The sequence below is a fragment of the Papio anubis genome, chromosome 1 (assembly GCF_008728515.1).
Source record: "Papio anubis isolate 15944 chromosome 1, Panubis1.0, whole genome shotgun sequence".
NCBI lineage: Eukaryota > Metazoa > Chordata > Mammalia > Primates > Cercopithecidae > Papio > Papio anubis.
The window spans coordinates 135,124,962-135,148,308 of record NC_044976.1 but is presented as its reverse complement, the minus strand read 5'-3'; the positions used below and the strand labels follow the sequence as shown (position 1 = coordinate 135,148,308).

The following is a 23,347-nucleotide window of genomic DNA, read 5'->3' as shown; positions in this document are numbered from 1 at the left end:
TGTACCGTAAGTTTTTTTTTTTTTTAAATATATTGAACAACTACAACCAGCATCAAACCTAGGTTTTAAAAATGTACCAAAATGGAAAAATATTCTGAACCAAACCATCATTTGATTCAGTTCCAACTTTGGTCTTGAGCCCAATCAAATAACCACTGAAACATGCTGGACAATTCTAGTGGGCCATGGGGACTGGGTGGAAAGCCTGTGGTCATCTGTCTCCATGAGACCATTTCCATTCCCCAGGCTCAGGGAATACATGGGAAAATCCTCTGCCCATTTTCCAAATATCCTTTAAGCCCACATAGAAAACAATACTTTCTTTGTGATAGATTGTTTATACAATTTCACCAAAGGAGATTTTGCAAATATTATATAGAATTCATCATACTGAGGGAGAAACAACCATGCCTTTTAGTTTCTTCTGATTCACTGAAATAAGGACTAAGATGCTTTATTTCACACACTACCAGGTTCATGTATATCACTGGGCAGAAAAACAAATGTAAACACCTTCGTAAGCAGATGACATCTTCCCCTGTTTCTCGATGGAGACCAAACCCTCCAGCAGGTACTCAAACTAGTAGCAATCCCATTAACTCTCAAGACCATTTTCTGCTGCCCCAGGAGTTAAAAGAAGACAAGGACATGGCCAAGCGGCCTAGGGTGCAAGGTGAAATCCAGTGCTAGCTCTAAAGAGAAAATTCCTTCCATCGCTGCGGTTATGAGTAGTTCTAAATTACATACCCAATGTTTCTTTTTTGGTTTAATTATAATAAAAAGGGGAAGCATCTCTGGGACCTTCAGCATGACTGTTGCAAAACTAAACCCAAAGCACAGGCCCAGGCTGCAGAGAGACAACGGGAAGCACCAGTGGCGGAAAGGAAGCCTCGCCCAGAGTGGGGCCTGGTCCTCAGCCACCATCTCAGAGGCGCCCAGAGGGAGGTGGCAAGGAGACACTCTGCATCTGCTTCTTTGTTTTTATTTTTATTTCCAGGCCCAACAATCAATAAACAACTTTCCTTAAATAATACAGCACCTGTGAGTCAGCCTGGGTAAGCTCCTGTGGAGATGGGGCTGGGAGGTGATGGCATGTGGGCAGGGGCCACCGTCCTGGCCTCCTACACACCACAGCTCCCGCCGAGGCTGCCTGCCAAGGGGCATGACTGTGTCTTGGAGTCAGAGAACACTGAGGGCAGGAAGGGACCTCAGAGATGACCAAGCACCTTCACCTGAAGCCCTGAGAGGCAAAGCCCAAACCGGAGGCCAAGGCTTTTGACACCCTGCCGTTTTTATAGCACCTCTGTGGAATTTTTCTTTTTCTAAGCCAGATCATTCCACAGAAGGAGACAGTAAATAAGCCAATGAAAAGTTGACATCACCAGCCATTAGAGAAAAGCAAGTTGGCCAGGCATGGTGGCTCATGCCTGTAATCCCAACACTTTGGGAGGCCAAGGTGGGCGGATCACAAGGTCAGAACTTTGAGACCAGCCTGGCCAACATAGTGAAACCTCGTCTCTATTAAAAATACAAAAATTAGCAGGGCGTGGTGGCAGGCGCCTGTAGTCCCAGCTACTTGGGAGGCTGAGGCAGGAGAATCACTTGAAACCAGGAGGCAGAGCTTTCAGTGAGCCGAGATCACATCACTGCTTCCAGCCTGAGCGACAGAGCAAGATTTCTTCTCAAAAAAAAAAAAAAAAAAAAAGAGAAAAGCAAATAAAAACTACAATGAAGGCTGGTGTGGTGGCTCACTCCCATAATCTCAGCACTTTGGGAGGCCAGGAGACTTGAGACCAGCCTTGGCAACATAGTGAGACCCCGTCTCTGCAAAATAATTTAAAAATTAGCTGGGCATGGTGCTGCACACCTGTCGTCCTATAAATAGCTACTTGGGAGGCTAACGCGGGAGGATCCCTTGAACCTAGGAAGTCAAGGCTGCAGCGAGTTCTGATTGCCCACTGCACTCCAACCTGGGCAAGCTACAGATCAAGACCCTGTCTCAAAAAAACAAACAAAAAAAAACCTACAATGAGATGGCCTTGCATACCTGCATACCTACCAGAGTGGCTAAAATAAAAGTAGTTACTCAGCTACTAAATAAAATGCTGGCAAGGATGTGGAGAAGCTGCAGCACTCATACACTGCTGTGGGATGTAAAATGGTGCAGCCACTCTGGAGAGCAGTGTGGCAGTTTCATACAAAGTGAAATAAATATACAACTACTGTACAACCCAGCAACTGCACTGCTGAGCATTTGTCACAAATAAATGAAAGCTTACATCACACAAAAATGTGTACACAAATATTCACAACTGCTTTATTCAAAATAGCCAGACCTGGAAATGACATAGATGTCCCCTCCTAAAAAGTGAATCGGGGACCGGCACTTTGGGAGGCCGAGGCATGTGGATCACTTGAGGCCAGGAGTTTGAGATCAGCCCGGGCAACATGGCGAAACCCCGTCTCTACTGAAAAATACGAAAAAAGTAGCCAGTTGTGGTGGCGTATGCCTGTAATCCCAGCTACTTGGGAGGCTGAGGCTCTAGAATCACTTGAACCGAGAAGGTGGAGGTTGCAGTGAGCCAAGATCACACCACTGCCCTCCAGCCTGGGCAACAGAGCAGGACAAAACAAAACAAAAAATTAAATCAGAAAATCTGAGGGTAGCATAGCAGAGACTGAGAAATCCAATTTCAATAAGGAATCCTGGTGGTCACTCCCTGCTGACTGCCTGTGCCCTGTGGTCGTTCACTTGCCAGCCCACATGGCCTTCACGATGGAGGCCACAGCCTCACCTGGTGACTGCAGCTGTGCTCCTTTCCAGGGAGCTGCCACAGCATGCCCAGTGTTCACACCCTTCAGTCCCACCTCTATCACCCATTGAAACTATCACCTATTGAAAGCCTGGGCCTCCTGTCTCCTGGCCCCTTTAGGTCCTCACCCATGTCTCCTAATTTAAATGAGGATTTAATTTAATTTACCTGCAGGCAGGTAACCCAACTTGATTGCATTCAATGCCTACTTAGGTACTGACATTATAAGCCCACAACAACTTGTACCTGTTGGACTCATGCCCAGGCTGTGCAGCTCCAGGCTGCCTGGGTGCTTCACAGTATAGCAGTACCTAGCAAGCCCTATGCAGTCAAGAGGCCCACGATGCTCTCTCTGGGTGGCCTGAGGCAACTGGACATGTGCAGATCCGTGCTCTGTATCTGCTGCAACCCTCTGTCCTGTGGGCAGATCTGCCCTTCTTCTCCCTGTGGGAGGCAGGCTGAGTCCCTGGGGACCCGGATTGCAGAGTGAATGCCTTGGGGTGCTCCCCTTTTCTGCTATCGGGAGCTTATTGCCCTGCTACAGCTGTAGCAATGAGGAGCTTTAACCTTTTCCTGCCCTTTAGGGTTAAGAGTTCTCTTCCAGTTCATCAACCTAAGGAAGCAGCTCCAGGGGCTCACTTTTGCTGCAGTTGCATCTATTACATCCCTTTTTTAAACAAAGGCCCTTTCATTCATAAGGAAAATAATCCTCTCTTAGTTCTACCCCTCAAATAGAGAATTGATCTTTAACCAGACTAAAACGCTACTCCAGGGAACCTATGTCAACAACTGTCTTTCCCCCAGGTCCAGTATTTCCACAGCAACAACCAATCCTAATTCCCTCAGCCACCTCCCAGGGCTGTGGTTCAGAGGCCCCATCGTTCCACCCATCCGCCTCTGCATTCAATTCAGTCAGTCCCCAATCCCCCTAAAGCAAAAGGCCCAGAACTAAATTCAAAGCCACCTTCCTCTGTTCTCCAGGTGACAGCTGATGGGTGGCAGGGAGGACAGGGTAGGAACTTGAGAGATTCAGATGAGTTAAAATCCCAGCCCTGCCCAGCTGTGGGCTTGGGACTAACAACTTGTATGTCTCATCCTCATCTCTAAAAGGAGGAAAATAATGAATGCCTTGCAAAAATTACATAAAGTATTTGATGGAACATGCCTGGTACGTAATAGGCACTTCTGAAATCATTGCTGCTATTATTTTTATTATTATTGTGCATCCTAAGACTGCTTAGTATTTTTAACAGCCGCACCACCTGTTAATTCATATTGAACTGATAGTAAAATTATAACTTCCAGTGAATTTCAAAAGAAACATTGGCTGGGCATGGCTGGATGTGGTGGTTCAGGCCTGTGATCCCAGCACCTTGGGAGGCCGAGACGGGCGGATCACGCAGTCAGGAGTTCAAGACCAGCCTGGCCAAGATGCTGAAATCCCACCTCTACGAAAAACACAAAAAATTAGCCAGACGTGGTGGCACGCACCTGTAATCCCAACTACTCAGGAGGCTGAGGCAGGAGAATTACTTGAACCCGGGCAGCAGAGGTTATAGTGAGCCGAGATCCCACCACTGCACTCCAACCTGGGCAACAGAGCAAGACTCTGTCTCAAAAAATAAAATAAAATAAAAAGAAATATTGGCCGGGCGTGGTGGTTCATGCCTGCAATCCCAGCACTTTGGGAGGCCGAGGCGGGCAGATCACCTGAGGTTGGGAGTTTGAGCTCAACCTGACCAACATGGAGAAACCCCGTCTCTACTAAAAAAAAAAAAATACAAAATTAGCTGGACGTAGTGGCACATGCCTGTAATCCCAGCTACTCGGGAGGCTGAGGCAGGAGAATCTCTTGAACTCGGGAGGCGGAGGTTGTAGTGAGTCGAGATTTCGCCATTGCACTCCAGCCTGGGCAACAAGAGCAAAACTCCATCTCAAAAAAAAAAAAAAAGGACATATTGATGAGCCAGGACTCCCTCCATCCTATCCTATGTGCAATTGACTTTTAAATACCTTTATGTGGAACTCACGTTCCCTTTTACGATGTCTGGTCATGGGGTCATACTGAACTATTTTCTTTTTTTTGTTTTGTTTTGAGACGGAGTTTCGCTATTGTTGCCCAGGCTGGAGTGCAATGGCGCGATCTCGGCTCCCTGCAACCTCTGCTTCCCAGGTTCAAGCAATTCTCCTGCCTCAGCCTACCAAGTGGCTGGGATTACAGGCATATTCCACCACGCCTGGCTAGTATTTTGTATTTAGTAGAGCCGGGGTTTCACCATGTTGGTCAGGCTGGTCTGGAACTCCTGACCTCAGGTTATCCACCGCCTCAGCCTCCCAAAGTCCTGGGATTACAGGAATGAGCCACCACACCTGGCCTTTATTTTATTTTATTTTATTTTTCTGAGGCGGAGTTTTGTTCTTGTTGCCTGGGCTGGAGTGCAGTGGCACGATCTGGGCTCATTGCCACCTCTGCCTCCCGGTTTCAAGTGACTCTCCTGCCTCAGCCTCAGGATTAGCTGGGATTACAGGCGCCTGCCACCACACCCAGCTAATTTTGTATTTTTAGTAGAGATGGGGTTTCACCATGTTTGCCAGGCTGGAATCAAACTCCTGACCGCAGGTAATCCACCCACCTCAGCCTCTCAAAGTGCTGGGATTACGGTCATGAGCCACCGCATCCAGCCATAAAATATTTTTCTGAAGTTGCTCAAATCTTCTTTCCAAAGTCAGTGTTCCCAAACTGCAGTCAGAGGCCAGGCTCATGGTCCCTAGCAACTTGCCACCTGGTACATTCAGGGCACCCCCACTTCAGGCACAACATGGATCCTTGGGGCTTCTCGCCACTCCAACTCCTAGGAGACGTTCCTGCCCTCCCCTGGGAATATGGTATTTGAGGCCAATGGTGACAGACCAGAAAATCTAGCCCAGTTCAAATTGCCAAAGACAGGATGCCAGGAAGGACCCCAGGACCTGCAGGGCTCCGTTCAGCTTCTCGGTGTTAACCAGCAGTCTGCAGAGGCGGGAGACGGCTCGGCTCTCAGGAGAGAGCAGTTGATTTTTAATGTACAGTGTAATACCGCAAGGTAAACAGCATCCCAGACACTGCTCCATATGCCTTTACCCTGAGATCGAAACTAATTACCATTCTGTGTATATTTCCAGGTTGGGGCAATAAGAGAGTTACTGTCCAGCACATTTGCCATCAGACCACCTCTGAGGTCAACACTGCCACATGCTAACAAGCTCCTTTCGTGGTTTCAATCCTCCCAGACATCAGCCCCTTCATACTGCAAAGGGCAGAAAGAAACTGGGGCTTGGGGAGGTGTTAGGGCATGCTGAGCCTGAGACATATACGTCTGGAAAGGGGCACAGTCTCAAAACTGCATATTCAGAGCCTGGAAGCTCTGTACAGATGCCTCATGGGTCCTGGGGCTAGAAAAGGCTTGAGTAGATCACCCTGGACAGAAAAGATGCAAACTCCCAGGGTCAATCCTGCCTGCTGCCTGCCCACCCCCGCCCCTCCCCCACCCCTCCCCCGCCCCCCGAATTACAGCCGAAAGGAAGGAGAGAGTTCCATATCACACATCCAGTGTGTAGCAGAGTACAGACCGGGGTTTGGCAGGCAGAGGTGCCCAGGACTGTGGTGATGCCACTCTGTGCTGCTCAGATGGAACCTGTCGCCATCCAGCTTGGATCCTGCATGGGTTCCAGTAGGCCCTCTTGGGACTTGGAAGTGAGCTGGTGTGCTTGGGGTTCATCAGGTCCGTCCAGTCACCTGACTGGCTTTTCCTCCCACTCCACCATCCCAGCCCAGATGACAAGAGCACAGCATGGCCTTGTGACTTGGTAAGTGCTGGGTAGGTTCTCTGTGGCTCACTTCAAGAGGAAGCTATGGTGATGCACAGTGTGCTTCAGAGACCCCAGAGCCACATGGACCTGAATCCCTGTGAATGGACACTTGACGGGCCTCACTGGGTGTGCAGTAAAATAAAACATCTCCTTAATCTCAGAAAGAGCCTGTGTTAATAAGCACGTGCCTGGCCTGGCCACCAGAAGCGGCACAGAGAAGAGATGAAGGCTAATTAAATCACACACGTCCAGAGACCTCCTTGGTAAGAAAAGTCACAGCAATACAGAGTAGTGTGTGTGTGTGCGCGCAGAGATATATATATATATATAATCATTGGCTCTCTTATGAGCTACAGTGACTCTAAAAGATGCACCAAGAAATCAGAGGAACAAGAGGAAGGGAGGGAAGGGACGGCTTTCACACCCCAAATGCTGGGTGTTTTGTGTCTGAATGACCTCAGCCAGTTTCCACCTACAAAACAGAATAAAAAGAGGCTGGTCCCCAGGGTGTGTAACCTGACACCTCTTGCCAGCAGCTGAATACAGGGGATTGTTTTTTTAAACTTCAAGTTCCAACCCCTAGTAACAAACTGAGGCCTCTCCTGCAACTGAAGAACCTCCTTGGAAAAATAAATCCTGCTGCCTGTTTTGTCATCATCTTCGACAATTAGCTGTACTTGGGATGACGCGACTCGAGCCACTTGGTGAAGGCGATTAGGGAATCCACTTAAAAATGCTCTTCACAACTGGAGGAGGGGTGTCCTCTATTCCACCCCTGTTCCGCACCCGGCACTTGAGCCGCATTATCTCCTTTCATCTTCACAGCAGCCCCTGAGAGAGGCTTATTATCCTCATGTTAGAGATGAGGAAACTGAGGCTCAGAGATGTTCAGCCCACACCAAGGTCTAGGACGGAGGGAGGGTGTGGGTTCAGGTCTGGCTGGCTTGGGCTCCACGCTCCCCAGCAGACCATATTGTTTCCGTGCTCAGCAGAGCAAGCCTCCTCCAGCACACACTTCCTACAAACATCAATGTCAAAGAGCTCCCAGACCCCATGATCTCTCCTCTTCCAAGGGAAGAAGGCAATACTGCCTCAGGCACCCTTATTCACTCTCAGCCAGTCAAAGGGAATGGTCGAAGTCGCAGGTTCAGCATAAAATGTTAATGAATGGCACCACAGCTGCCTCTGAGGTCCATGTTATTGTATCGAGCATTTAATATGTCCAGACGCTGTACTAGACATTCTCCACCTTACCTTGTTTAAGGCTCACAGCCTTAAGGTGGGTATTATCAGTCACATTTCACAGATGATGCAACTGAGGGGCACAAAGTTTTCTCTAGGGTCACACAGATAGGAAGTAACAGAGTTTAGACTCAACCCAGGACTACCACCCTCAGGGTTCTCCCCCTCCCCCTAGGGCTCTTCCATAGTTAAGGCTCCATAATGCGTACTAAGCAGAAAAACCCCTGCCGAGCTCTCCTGACCATGTCCTGGTCAATCAGGGTCCTCCCGAGAGCACAGCAATAGTGCAGCTGACTGGGCTCTGCACCGTGCATCTGCTGAGCATCAATTTGTGCAGAATCCAACGCTCCAAATCAAGTCCTGGAAGAGGGGTGCCCTCTTTCATTCCAGTCTCCACGAGAATCTGGATCCAGAACAGTCTCTTTGATCGACCACTTCCAACAGAGGGAGCAAATTCCTCAAGACCTTTACCCCAGACTCCTTCCCTAGAGGCTGTTGCCCAAATCCAATTCCTTTACTCCCTGTTCCACAACACGTACTGAAGCTTTCTGCATTGTGCATGCCAGCACCAATCCATTACTTATTAACTCATATTTAATGAACATGCTTGCTCAGTGGCCATACAACTTGTTCTTCAGTTTCGCAAATCTCCAGTATGTCTGTTGGCATTAACTTTGTCTTAGAAGGCAGATCCCCAAGGACAGGGACAGCATCCGTTAAGCCGTTCTTTTCAGCACAGGTGTCTACAGACAAGGGTATTAAATACATGCCTACTATTTGGGCCGCCACTGGGTGCAAAGTGCACTTCTCAAAGTGGGCAGCCACCCGAAGGGAGAGCCAGCTCTGTGAGAAAGGAGGCAGTGGTTGCCAGACCTAGCCCAGGGCCTGGCCATACAGAAGAGGCACCAAGTATGTATCTGCTGAATGTAATATCTGCATTAAAAGCTCAAGACTTTGTTGAATTCCCCTCTTTCACTTTCCATGACACAGAAGAGAAAACCACTACATGGTACTAGAAAAGTCCATGCCCCCATTAAGTACCCTCAAACTCTAGAGTGCAGTGCAGTCTCCCTGTCATGATTCAGCAGCTGGCGGCCCTGTTCAGGGAGCATGAGACCCCTGCTTTGGGGCCCCCTTCTCGCTTGCTCCAGCCTTCCCTGGTGTCTGTCACATCTGCATGCCCACTGACAAGTGGGCAAACTACAGCCAGAGGAGGCTGCATCCACAGTCCACAGTGGCCAAGATGGGCACACAGGCAAGAGGAGACAATGCTGTGGCTGAAGTGAAACCGGGGCATTATCCAGAATGTCTCCTCATCCCAACCCCGACCTCACTGCTCCGTCCACTTCAGAACTGGCTCTGCTGTGGATGCAAAGATTGTTTTTAACATAGTCCTTAGCGATTTCTCTTTAAGCAAGGTCAGAATACTCTTCATGAGTGAGTGCTTGCCCTTGTCCATCCTTTTTGTAAAAGTTTAAAAGCAAAGTCATCATACTGATAATTAAAAACTCATTTAGGCAGGAAATAATTCACTCTCCCCAAATGACTATATACACTGCCTCATTTGGACTCATAAAGACCGCATGCGGTAGGAAGACTATCAATATACCCATTTTATAGATTGAGGATACCGAAGTCCAAAGAGGCCCAATGAGGTCAAGTGCTGGATCTGAGAGTCACAAGTCTTTCAAGCATGTTGCACTTGTAAAGCACAAAAAACATTCTCAGGGGAGGCCTTGTCTCCTCGATTACTTGCAATTAGCCAGATGGTGAATATTAATGCGTGTTTAATGCTGTGATGACTATGATGATGATGAAGGAGAAAGGTTAAGAAAAAGAGAAGGCCAGGCTCAGTGGCTCAGAGCTGTAATCCCAACACTCTGGGAGGCCAAGGCGGATCGGGAGGCCAAGGTGGAAGATCGCTTGAGCTTAGGAATTCGAGACCAGCCTAGGCAACATAGCAAGAGATGTCTCTACTAAAAAATAAAAAATTAGCCAGGCATGATGCTATGAACCTGTAATCCCAGCTACTCGGGAGGTTGAGGGAGGATCTCTTGAGCTGGAGAGAGCGAGGCTGCAGTGAGCTGTGATTACACAACTGCATTCCAGCCTGGGCAACAGAGTGAGACTCCGTCTCAAATTAAACAAAGTTTTTTGTTTTTGTTTTTTTTAAGAAAAAGGTTTCAGCGGCCTCATATAGACTAAAATATCAATTATAACACATTCAAAATGTCCCCTACACTGGCGAATGTTTAATCTGTAAGGTTTTTTTTAGCAGTTTCTCAGTGACCTTCTCACTTCCCAGCTGTAACACATAGCAACCAATTTTCCTACCCTTGGCTCAGCAATCTAGGTCTCAGGATTATTTGTCCCTAACAAAATCTCTTAGCCATTTCTTAAGCTACTGGCAGGTAGTTAGATTTTCCACTTGACATTGTTAAGAGATTAAAACTGTTTATCTCATTGTCATACACAGGCCTTTTCAGTTTCCTGCTAATAGATTCAGGTTAGATAAGGATTACAGAAGTGATACTCCCGAGTTCCTCTCTATACCAGCCGGCATCCTTTCCCTATAAGATTATGAGGTGTATTTTATTAAATCTACCATTCAGATAGCTAACGTGTAAGAGCATTATATAACGCATAAAAAGCATTATACCTCATGCATAATTAGAGGCTTAGACAAACACCAGCTCCTATTCAACTGGGCAAGAAGCACTTCACAGGAGATCCTGCTGAATTACAGTCAGTCATCAATTGCCATAGAGAAGATGAAAACAAATTGAGTTGAGCCCGGAAAGAATGTCAGTGAAATTGGAAAAAACACTTGCTGGGAACTGCCTGGGGGTGCAGTGACCTCCCTTGTAATTGCCCAGGTCCCACCAAGTCGGCAGCATACCAAGAGAGATTGCGGACTGAGCTGGGTAGATGGTCAGTCACCAGGGAACCAAATCCGTCTCGCAGCAGGCTGAACGCTCTGTGTAGTTCATGAAAATATTAAGCACTGGTAGTATAAAATGTGTTACGGCTTCTTTTTGGAAAACAGTAAAATCAGTTTATTCATTCTCATTTAATGGGTGGGGGTGGGGAGGGGACAGAATGCAGAGAACCTTTAGAAGGGCCAAGAAAGAAAACTGCTGTCATTGCCCCAAAAGTCAGAGGTAAAAGCACCTCATTTGCACCCCGACCCCTCAACACCCTGAGACCAAGTTTATAAATGTGAGCAAATGGCCCATCCCTTTAGAAGAGTTCTCCTTGGCCAGGGGCCGGCCCTTACCCTGCATTATTAATACATATTATCATCTCTGGGTTAGGCAAACCCTAATCTTGGTCACCAGGTCAACGGAAATAATCTTGATGCCTATGTTTGAGATGCTATATCATTTCATTTTCCCTTTCCACCCAGAATCTTACCGCAAAAGTAAAATGCTAGATTAACAGGATAGCAGTGAGCTTCATAAGGGAGGATTCCTTTTAGCTGAAAATTCACCACCACCACCCCAGGTTGCGTGAGATGTTTTTCTACTTATTCAAAGATGGGGAAATAAAAACATCTCCCACTCCAAGTGAAATCGCACATAAATATGAATTGCAGAGGTTCGTTCTGCTTCCTTATTGTCTATAGCTCCTACTTTTTGCTTACTTATAAAACTTACCAGCTGATGTAGGGCAAAATAGAAGTAAAAATCTCAGGAAATAAAAAATGCTGTATTGACTAGTGGCCTGAAGAGATACTTTTTGTTAATGGGTTTCTATTAAGTGATATCAAATCAATAAAATGTCCAAGTAAAGCTCAACAGAGGAGAAAAGACCAGATTTCTAAGAGTGAATTCTTAATGGAATTGTTGAGAAACACACCAGACAAGTTAGTCAAAAGTCTGAGTGTTGGCTTGCCTGTGAAATGATTGTAACAAGTCATTCCTTATCAGACAAAGTTGGAAGACCCTGCCTTTAAGTAAGAAACATCAGAGTGGTCTTCCCTGCACAAACACTTTGCAAACATGTGTCATGGTTGACCTTGTCCCTTGAGGCCAGTGTACAGTGTGCACTTCTGCTGACCAAGCAATTCATTCCTACCGCTTTGAGTCTAAGCCTTAAAGTAATACCCAACCCTGCAACTGAACAAAAGGAAACCACTACTACTACACCCCTACTATGTATCAGGTACAGTGCTAGGCACTTTTGTAAACATGATATTATTGAATGCTCACCACTCCCTGAGGTCACACTAACTCTCCTCATTTTTCAGAGAGCTTGCCGGCCATGTGTAGACTGGAATTTCACCCAAGTCTCCTAAACCCAAGCCTAGCACCCTTATCCCTGTGGCAGCAAAGTCACAGGAATAAGCAACAAACTTGCATTCCAAGGGCTTGATTCTCTTTCTTTGTTCTTTACCTTCCAGATGGTTCTGCATTTCTTTTATGGGTAGATAATAAGGCAGAGATTTTTTTCTCTCCTTCATTCATTCATCTATTCCTTTAACAAATGCTTTAAAAGCATGTACTGTGTTCAAAGCTGAGGTGGATCTGCAAAGGCGAGTAAGGAGCTTATCCACTGAGGAAGTTTGTTAGTTGAAAAGAAGGGTGTAACCATGGATCCTGTAATGGTATTGACTATTTTCCACCCTTGCTTTCCTCCTCTGTAAAATGTGGATATTAAAGGAAATGAGGCTAGGCGCAGTGGCTCACGCCTGTAATCCCAGCACTTTGGGAGGCCGAGGTGGGAGTATCACAAGGTCAAGAGATCGAGACCATCCTGGCCAACATGGTGAAAACCCATCTCTAGTAAAAATACAAAAATTAGCAGGGCGTGGTGATGTGCGCCTGTTGTCCCCGCTACTTGGGAGACTGAGGCAGGAGAATTGCATGAATCCGGGAGGCAGAGGTTGCAGTGAGCCGAGATCATGCCACTGCACTCCAGCCTGGTGACAGAGCGAGACTCCATCTCAAAAAAAAAAAAAAAAAAGGAAATGAACTCTAAAGCCTGTCCCAGACCCAGATTTCGATACTGTTAATTATGGAAGCTATCAAAAAGTTTTTGTTTTGTTTTTGGTTTTTCTTTTTGAGACAGAATCTTGCTCTGTCACCCAGGCTGGAGTGCAGTGGTGCAACCTCGGCTCACTGCAACCTCCACCTCCTCGCTTTAAGTGTTTCTCCTGTCTCAGCCTCCTGAGTAGCTGGGATTACAGGTGTGTGCCACCACGCCCGGCTGATTTTTGTATTTTAATAGATTTAGTATTTTTAGTAGATGGGTTTCACCATGTTGGCCAGGCTGATTTTGAACTCCTGACCTCAGGTGATCCATCCACCTCAGCCTCCCAAAGTGCTGGGATCACAGGCATGAGCCACCACACCCTGCCTAGTTTTTGTTATTTTTTAATAGCAAGCACAGAGGCCTAACTTCCTAATGAGATCATATATATTTATGGTGTCTTTCAACCAAGGAGACTTGAACTGTATTTAAGATAATAGTTTACTCCTGGAAAAATGGATCGGGGCTGCTGTCTTCACTACAAAGTTGGGGTGAATGAAGGGGGCCCAGTGAGAAAATGAAGAGCTGTCTGACAGAACTTCAGCAAGTCAAATTTGACTAGAAGGTCAAGGGACCAGGTCAGCAGATTCTTCCAGATCACCCAGGTGGCCCTCCACAGTCAGATGGATCAGACCCATGGGTCTGAAGGAGATGCTGATTGTTTCTGCTCCATGTTGTTTGGGATTGCCTGTAGCACCATCGTCACTTGGTTTGGTAAGTTAACACAGGAAGGGCAACCATCTTAGAATTGGTCATACAAAACCCCAAACAGGCAGCTGCCACTCCACTTTTCAAATTACCGAAGAGTTCATAGTCGGGTTTGGTGTGATTTTTGTTAACAATGAGCTCCCCTGATGGCTGAAAAATACATCTTTCACAATGCCAATTCTACCCAGTGAGGAAAAGAAAAATCACAGCAAGGCCTTCTTGTCATGGAGTTGAATACCATGTGCATAAACCTATGATCCCAAGGTCTCCTCTCCCACCAAAATCCACAGAACCCTCTACACTGATGCTGTGATCACAACACGCTTTAGAAGAGTTCCAGTTAATTCTGAATCACCTCCTGATTATCCAAAGTCTGTAGTTTTTTTCACCAAGATACAAAATTCTTTCCATTAAATACCTTAAAATTCTACCTTTAGATAACTAAATTGAAATCTGACAAAATAAAATAAGCCTAAACAATGTTATCAATGCTCCTAGGAATATAAATAAACTAGCCAGTACTAATCTAATCTGGAACTGCATTTAACAGGTATGTGCCAACAAAATCAGAAAAGTGACTCCACAGCAATTCAGCACTTAAAAACAAAAATTCTGAAAATGACTTATGTAACACCTGAAATATATTTCTCTAAAAACACCAACTGACAGCTTTAATGTTTTCTTGTAGTACCTAAAAGCGGGTAAGTCTTGAGCTGTATGTTTTGCAAAGTCTAAGCATTTGCATGATAAATTGCAATGCTTAGAATCCATCTTTCTTTTTCTGTATACCTCACCTTTACTTGAAAAGGTTTTAAGCTGGCTGAATACTTTTATCTTTGATAAGACAAGGTCTTTGAAGTGATGTTTTGGCTCTGTGTGGGCAAGGCCTCTGTTTCTAGACTTCAGTATCTGAGGGGGGACAAAGCCCTGCTTTTTGTTTTTAAACAGAATGAATCTTTTTTTTTTTTTTTTTTTTTTTTTTTGAGACGGAGTCTCGCTCAGTCTCCCAGGCTGGAGTGCAGGGGCGCGATCTCGGCTCACTGCAAGCTCTGCCTCCCGGGTTCATGTCACTCTCCTGCCTCAGCCTCCCGAGTAGCTGGGACTACAGGTGCCTGCCACCACGCCTGGCTAATTTTTCTTTTTCTTTCTTTTTTTTTTTTTTTTGTATTTTTAGTAGAGACGGGGTTTCACTATGTTGGCCAGGATGGTCTGGATCTCCTGACTTCGTGATCCGCCCGCCTCCGCCTCCCAAAGTGCTGGGATTACAGGCCTGCGACACCGTGCCCCGCCAACAGAATGAATTTTTTACTGTTCAGGTTAATGTTCTGGCATCCTACCAGCAGTCTCTACCACCAGTCTAATTATTAATGACAATCTTAGGTATTGTACTGATGATTTATTTTGATGACACTTTTTCAATGTGAAATTACAAAGAGCCATTCTTTTGGCAAAAAGACAGAGGATAGACAGATCAATCAATCGGTCTCAAGCAAAAGCACAAAAGTGAAGGTGCCCAGTTTTGGCCTCAGTGCCGGAAATCCACACCTAACAAGTCTTGTCACATTTCCCGATACCCTAACACAAACACTAGGTTTTAAATCAGATGTCTTCAATTACATAGTCACAGACAGAACTGGATGACCCCATGAGATCGATACCATGCAATACCCACATTTTCAGAGAAGAAAACTAAGCTAGAGAAGCAGAGCCCATGAGTGTGTCCTTGGTTCCCTTTGACTTTCTGAGTGTTTTGTTTCCTCATCCCCAAACAGATCAGAGTCATACCCCAAAGCAAACATAAATGACTCGGGGTCCTCCCAGATCTCAAAGCTGCTGAGGCCTTGCCAGAAAGATCCTCTCCATGTACCTGAGAGAGAAGAAGGGTACCCCATCTTCAGCAAACAGCATGTGCAACTTGAGCTCATAACCCCACGAATCTGAGCTTTCAACATTCTCATCTGGAAAAGAATTTTCCACTTAAAAGTATTCACCAACAGATGCAGTTTTTAAAGTGCCCCTCTAAAGCTTTTACATTTTAGTTTGGTTTACCCCGAACTAAAATTTTTACACACTTTTCAAAACCACATAAAACCATGTTAAACTGTTTGGATTTTTCATTATGTGTATGAGTTAGTTTTTCACTCAGAAAAAAAAAGACAACAAAACTAGTCAACACCAAAAAAAAAAAAAAAAAAAAGGCTAAAGAAACAAAATTCCAATGGCCCTTAAAAAACAGTAAGCACCATGAAGCCAAGGGTTTCGTACTACACTTCTTTATACATCCCCCAAGTAACTAGGCCAGTGTTTTTTGTTTTTGGCTTTTGTTTTTTGTTTTCTTTTGAAACGGAGTCTCACTCTGTCGCCCAGGCTGTAGAGCAGTGGTGCAATCTTGGCTCACTGCAGCCTCCACCTCCAGGGTTCAAGCGATTCTCCTGCCTCCCACTCCTAAGTAGCTGGGATTACAGGCACCCAACACCACGCCAGCTAATTTTTGTATTTTTAGTAGAGACGGGGTTTCACCATGTTGGCCAGGCTGGTCTCGAACTCCTGACCTCAAGTGATCCACCCACCTTGGCCTCCCAAAGTACTGGGATTACAGGCATGAGCCACCGTGCCCTGCCTTCTTTTGTTTTTTGTACATATAATTGATAGAACAATTTTGAAATAAATCAATAAAAATCTATTTTTAAAGTAAGGTACTTTTATATCTTAATACAACATTTTAAACCTAGTGTCTCAATGGTCCAGATTCTCTTAAACGGAATTATATAAGGAAGTAGACAAGTGCTGGTTAATTTTTAGCTGTCAGAAAGAACAAAAGAGAGAGCACTATCCTTGCTCAGTGCAATTTGATTTTGTTCAGATCTCAGAGAACAGTAAGCATGAATGTGCCTGAATTTCAGGCATTGCCCACTGGGTGTGTAATGCAACTACTTCTGAGCAAATTGCAAGTGTCTGATCCCTACTAAGCAGATATACTGTCACCCCCTGCCTGCACACCAAATCATACACACTCGTATTCCTCAGCAAGGATGAAGAAAGCGCCACAGGAGGCCTGAGAGGTTTAACTCTGTGGGAAGGTAGGGCAGCATAGAAAAAATCTGTGTCTAGTGTGGGTCTGAGGGCCAGGGGTTGGTTACGTGACTGGAACGCTGAACATACCATTTCAGACCTGTGTGAGTGGGGTGAGCAAGTGGGAGCCTGTGTGAGCACAGGAGGGTGAGTGTGAGCGTGTGTGAGGGTGAGTGTAAGCAAGTGTGAGCAAGCATGAGAGTGTGCAGCTGTAGCGTAGTGCAGTAGCTATACAGACACAGCAAAGTCCAGAAAAGAGAATGCTGCATCAGTTTGGTAGAACCTCAGACAGAGCTGGTGGGGCTTTTATCTATCAAACAGAAAGACCCAGCCAAAAGGCTCACTCCATCAAGATGTCTGGGCTTATGTAGACAAAATATCAATCGCAGGTAATCAAGTGATTTTTGACCCTATGAGCTGATGTTCGGGTGTCACAGATAAGGCTCCAGCGTAACAATCTGTACAAGAAGAAAACTTTGCTTATCATGCAAGCACTCAACCAAAGCTCAAAAGTCCCTAGGATCCCATAATTTCCAGTTGGTTACCCACCCTTACCCCCCTACACACACACACACACACACACACACACACACACACACACACACCCCACTTCCCACCAGTCTCATGTGATTTAGAGAGCAAAGCCAGCAGGAGATTTTTCCCTGGCTCTGCTCTGCAGGTATATGAAAACCTGTTTAAAGGTGGGAGGTAGACTGGACAACAAGCTGGCCTCATTTCTACCTCTGGATATGTTCACTAACTTAAAAACACCACTTAACCCTCTGGTTTCTCAAATGGCATCCTTCTAGCAAATGAAAAAAGAAGTCACCTGTCGTTATTGATCTCCCGGTTAATTCTCTTCTAGACAAGAGCCCTTTTCAAACATCAGGACACAAACTGTTTTGACAACCAGCCAATAGAAGTTGCTAATATACCACTAGAAAGGGTGAATGGACAGTCAGGGAACAAGTTAAAGTGACTTTGGCTGTTCTAGTTATGCTTCAGGAATTCAAAAGCAACTGGGAGAGGTGGGACGGGGGACCATCTCTTATTCAGTAGGCCTCTAACTGCTAGACAGAAAGACAGATAAATCTGGGCCATGCCTTCAGAAAGAAGTAATTCCCACCTGCCCTTGACCACTATCCCGTTCCAGGTGGACCGTTTCCCCTTCTAAAGGTGGTGTGCCTATGCCTGACAGCAGGTGCATAATGCCCAGGGGCCCTGTCCTAGCCACAAAATGCCAGGCTGATTGGGGCGATTTTGCATACACATTTGCCTCCAGATCATCAGCAGAAAGCAGAGTTTCATGAGAAGGAATGCCTGGTCTTCAAAAATCCAGACTGTGATTTGTGAATACGGAATTAGAGAGGAGTATGTTTTGTGGTCCAAAATACCTTAGTGAAGAATGCAGAGTAGAAACATAAAGCTCCCAGTCATGGTGGAGAAAGTTATTGAGGTACAGTGAAGAGTATTTGATATTCAAGATGAAATCGGAAGGCTACCTATTATAATAAAATGCAGACTCCCCCAGTGTAGCACAACCACCCCTGGCACGCTGAGCTAGGAAATTCCCCATGCTCTCTGGAAAAGCTAATAGAAAGTCCAGACCTTTTCAGAAGTGCTAGCTTTAACTCCTATGTCTTCTGTAAGATACTGTGATCCTCGTAAGAGTAAAAACAGCCTACACATTCGATTAACCATGTAAGAGAAATAAACTCCTGTCTAATGCCATAACCAGAACAAGATGTCAGTGTGATGACCCAAACCAGAGGCATGTGAAAACATACCTGAAATGTCAACTTGTACCAACTGACATGTACATACATTAGGAGGTACCTACTCTGGAGATACCACCCAGGTGCCTATGATACTGAAGAAACCATCTGCTTAGCTCTAAGTATCATTTTCATTTAACTCATACATCAAACTGCACCTTGGTTATGCTAACCACACAAATATTGCAATGGCCTGGCTTAACTTACTGAGGCTCAGTGATTCCTCACCCAGTTGACCACATCTACAGGTTTCAGGGTCCTGTCATAGACTCACATCACTCATTTTCCTGGTTTATTAGTAGAGGCTAACTTAATTTGATGACATCCTTGTCAATTTTCTTTGGCCTAAATGAAACACAGAGTTAAGTGTTTCACCTGATCAGACAAAAACTACACTCAGTAGCTCCCTTCACTATCTTTGGGGATTAGTACAGAAGTTTTTGGTGACACTTATGAATATTATTTTCCCAAGAAGCATGGTGACCTACACGAAATACTTTTAAAACTTGTTATTTAAGATGTGCATGGAAATAGTAGAAATGACTCAGATTCACTGTCCAAGCTAAAATGCATGGTCAGTGCCTCTGCTTCCACCTCAGCAAACACACCTGGACAGAATTATTCACTGTGACTGTCCCAGGGCCCTGGTTTGAGTTTTCATGACTCTGTAGAAAGTAAGAAAAAGGGATGCATAGGGTATCAAAAGTCTGCTGAAATCAGCATGAGTTCTGGGCAAATCTCAGAGCAAGACTTACCACTCTAGGTTTCTGCTGGTCCAGGGTATGCAGGAAGGCTGAGTTGGGGTCCAGGGTGCGCTCAGGGTCACTGGAGATGTCCTCCTCTGAGTCTTCATAGGATGAGGAGAAGCCCGTGGAGGAGGCCGAGGAAGAGGACAGCTTCCTCAGGGGCAGGTTACCCCGAGGGCTTCCCTGCGTCTCCTCCAAGGCCCCGTCCTCCTGGGTGCCCATGTCTGTAATGATGACGGCAGGTATGTTGCTGGGGCTGCAGGCCTCTCTCAGGAAAGGCTTGTCCTGATCTTGGGGTAGCAGCTCCGGACTTGGGTGGGCATCTCTGTCCTGCCGCTGGCTTTCCCAAGTCCCCTCTGATTGCACCCCTGTGCCACACGTCCAAGCCAAACCGACTTCCTCCATGGTGCCCTGCCAAACCCTGGAGCTCCCAGGCTGCACACCCACCCTGTCCCCAGGAGGGCACTGAGGTTCTTTCAGATCTTTCGCAGTGTCCCAACAGGGCAAAGGCTCCAGCATTCTGCCAGAAGGAATTCCCGCCTCCACATCCGGGGTCCCCGGCTGTGCTGAGGGGCTGCCCCCAAGCAAGCCCAGCGTTGGGGACCCTCCCTCCACTCTGTCGGAGAGCTGCCAACGCCCCCTGCCCACAGGGGCCCCACTTCGGGCCTCCTCAGGGCCTACGGAGGCCAGGGCTCTGGGCAGCCTGGACCAGCTCAGGGCATCAGAGGACTCTGCGCTTTGCACGCTCACAGTCGTCTCCTCTGGCCTTTCGCCCACTTCAGGCGCCCCAGAGCCCGGCATGCCACAGGGCAGATTTCCTTTCCCCATGTTCCCAGGGGGTTCTCCAGCGCGGGGCCCGCCCCTTTCTGGGGCTGGGCTTGTCTCACTGCCCAGAAACTGCCCCTGCCTCTCTACCAGGGCCTCTCGGGGCTGCGGGTCCTCAAGCTCACGGGCTCTACCAGACGGCTCAGTGAGGGCAAGATCCTGTGGACGGTGTGGCCCAGTAGGTGTAGCTTTCGCTGCCACTTCTGTGGCCATCGTTAAGCTAGCTCCGACCAGCCCCAATGAGGGAGCTAGGCAGCTGCGGGTTCCCGGGGGAGGAGAGACCCTTTTGTCAATTTCCATAGCTGTGGGTGAGTCACAGCGGGGACTGGCAGAGATACCCTTCTCCATCCTTACAAAAGGACCCCAGGCCTCTGATCCTGTAGGGGCACCCCGGCCAGGAAGCGGTGGCATTCCTTCCTTCACCTGCGAGGTGCATAGGCCGGGCCCTCCTTTCCTCCTGGAGTCGGCTCCTGAAGTCTCTGGACATTGCTCCCCCCAGGACTTTGTCCTCCGTTCCTCGATCCGGGCGCCCTGAACCAGGACCCTTCCAGGGGGCTGGCTGCTGCTGCGGAGAGGGCATGGGGAGGGCGAGCGAGCTCTGCCCAAACGCGGGCTGCGGGGCGCTTGAATGGCGGAGCTCTGTGCCTGGATGTGCGCCTCAAACATGCCCACTTTCTGGTTCACCTGCACGTTCTGCAACTCGCGCTGCAGGATCCGCAGCTTCCTCTTGGCCTCCTCCGGCCCCGGCGGGGAGAGGGTACCGGCGGCCACCACCTGCTGCCCGTCCCCTCGCAGGCGACCAGCCCAACTTGGGCTGCTCACGCTGCTGCCGCTGCCACTGCCGCTGCCACTGCCGCTGCTACTATTCAGCCTGCGCCGGCCGCTCCGCCAGCCCCCGGGGCTCCGGGGCTCCTCGGGCGACAGCGACTGGACTGGGGGGAAGAGGAAAGAGGCGCCTCTCCCGGGACTGAAAACGCTGCCGGGGCTCAGCACGGCCTTCCCCGGGGGCGGGGGCGTCTCGCTGCCACTGGGCCCGGGGCCGCCGCCGCTCTTCATCTCGTTGGCGCTATTCATGATCACCAGGCTATTGAGCGCATAGCAGTACACAGCCATAGTACTGGGTCCCGCGCTGCCCGCCGCCGCGGCTCCCGCTCCTGCTCCGCCGCCGGCACCTCCTCCTCCCGGCGCTCCCGGCTCAGCCCCGGAGGCCCGGCAGCCGTGGCTCTGCGCGCAGATGGGGCTGCATGACCTGGGCTGCGGGCTGGGGGCACGACTGCGGGTTCAGCCCCCGCCCAAAGCTCCATAAACAACCGTGCGGCTGTGGAGATACAAGGAGAAAAGTCAGGACCCTGGAGGGCGCGGGGGGATTGGGGGTCGCCTGCAGAACCCAGAGGGAGCCCCGGGAACCCAATCTATACAGGACCCGGCGCCACCGGACATCTCACCTATGGGGACGGCGAGGCTCGGCGTGGGAATGCCCCGGCTGCCTCGGTCGCCAGCGCGGTTACGGGTGTGCTTCCCCGCCCCCCACCCCGCCCCAGACTGCGATGCGCTTTATGAGGTCCCTTCAAATCCTAGTCCTAACATTAGTCTCCGGAGCCACGCGGACCGGCGAGAAGCGAGGTCCAACTCTTTGGCTCCTAAGTATGCTGTGCGCGGGGCGCGGCTGACTCCCAGCTCTCCCGGGCTGAGGACATCCCAGTCACCGTCTCCGGGTCTCCCCAGCCTGAGCAAACATTGGCTATAGAGGGCAACCCGGCAGCCCTCGCCCTGGGCTTCAGGGTCTCCCTGCTCCACCCTCTCGGGGCATCAGAGACCGACCGGCTCGGAGGGAACCTGAGCGGAACCTGCCTTCCCCCGAATCGCTGCCAGCGCCCGGATCTAGGAGGGCGCCCGCGTGCCCAGCGTTTACCTTCCAGACCCTGGCCTTGGGGCTGTGTCCCTCGGCCTAGGAAGGCCTGGGCGCGCGGCAGGGCCGCAGCCGAAGCATTTTTCAGAGCTGGCCTGGTCGCCTATCCCTAGACAAGTGTTTTGTGAGTGTGGGCGCACCGAGGTTCTACACGTCCCCTCTACCGGAACCAGTACTCGCTGCCCTCCTGCTGTCGTCCCCTATGGAGGGGTGTGTGACTGTGTGTGTATGTGTGTGTGCGTGTGTACGCGTGTGTGTATACGCGCGCGCGCGCGGAGCGAGTCCGCTCTCAGCGCGCCCTGTTGCCGAGGACTCGGCTGCCCCTGCGGGCTCCCGGACCCGCGCCCACTCGGAGGAACTTAGGGGCGTGCATGGCTGCAGCCGGGCAGCAGCCCTAGGTGCACAGAGCCTCTGGCTCTGCAAACCTCCCTGGAGCCGGCGCTCTAACACCCCAGGACAGCGCCGCGGAGCGCAGGGCTTCTCTGCATCCCGGGCAGCCTCGTCCGGCGCCAGCAGAGCCGCCCGGAGACCCCAGCCTGGGGACTCCTGGAGCGCGCTGGGGGAGGCGGCGCGGAGTGAGCGGCCCGGAAGGCGGGTAGGAGAAATGCGGGGACCTCCTCTCTCCCGATTTTCTCCCCACCACCACTCCATGTCACCCTCCAAAATCAAACCCCCTTCCCTGCCTCCCCAGCCCACCCCTTTGCCCTACTTCGGAACCAGGAAGGCCGAGATTCGCTCCAGAGCGGAAAGTGAGGGGAAAGAGGGTTGTTCAGAGGCGAGAGCCATTAAAAGGCCGCCAAACTTACCTGCAATTTCTCAGATTCTCAGGTCCTGTGTAGACTACATGCCCAGAGGCGCAGACCTCGTAGGGACGAGATGGTTTTAAAAGTAAAAATGTTCAGAAATTATTTTCTCACAAGCTATGGAAGACAAAAAAGAGGAGTGCGAAACAGAGGGAAAGCTCTTCGGTTCAGGGGCCCGGCGATCCCGGCAGTTGCGACGCCAAGCCGGCCCTGCACACCCTTTTCGGCCGTGGAGATACTGCCCCTGTCAGTGTCTGCTCCGGGCTACTTCAGTGTTTGTTCAATGTACGATTAAAAAAAAAAAAAAAAAAAAAAAAAAAGTGGGGGGGGGTGGAGGAGGGAGGAGGGAGAAAGGCGGAGGCTTGGGGGAGGAAAGCAGGAAGGAAGTTGTGAGCCTGTCTGGGGTTGAACTCAGCGGAACAAGTTTTTCTTTTCTTCTTTTTTTTTTTTTTTTTTTATTGCTTGGCAAGACGAGGGAGGGAAACACTTAAAAAAAAAGTTTCCATTGTTAGCTAACAAAAAAAAAAAAAAAAAAAGCCTTTTAACTTCTGCGGTTTAAAGATACACAATTCAT

The 23,347-nt window shown here is 48.6% G+C and overlaps 1 protein-coding gene across 2 annotated transcripts in view; it reads right to left on the bottom strand.

Moving 5' to 3' along the window:
- Nucleotides 1–23,081, bottom strand: part of ITPKB (inositol-trisphosphate 3-kinase B) — a 107,873-nt gene extending 84,792 nt beyond the window's left edge. The window contains exons 1-2 of one of the 2 annotated variants that reach the window (XM_021926604.2): nucleotides 22,777–23,081; nucleotides 19,246–21,379 (exon numbers count right to left, since the gene is read on the bottom strand). In XM_021926604.2, coding sequence (XP_021782296.2) covers nucleotides 19,246–21,174 — 1,929 coding nt within the window. In that variant the 5' untranslated portion in view covers nucleotides 21,175–21,379; nucleotides 22,777–23,081. The remainder of the gene's footprint in view (nucleotides 1–19,245; nucleotides 21,380–22,776) is intronic. The other variant, XM_003893028.5, reaches the window with a different exon arrangement.
- Between the last annotated feature and the right edge of the window lie 266 nt (nucleotides 23,082–23,347).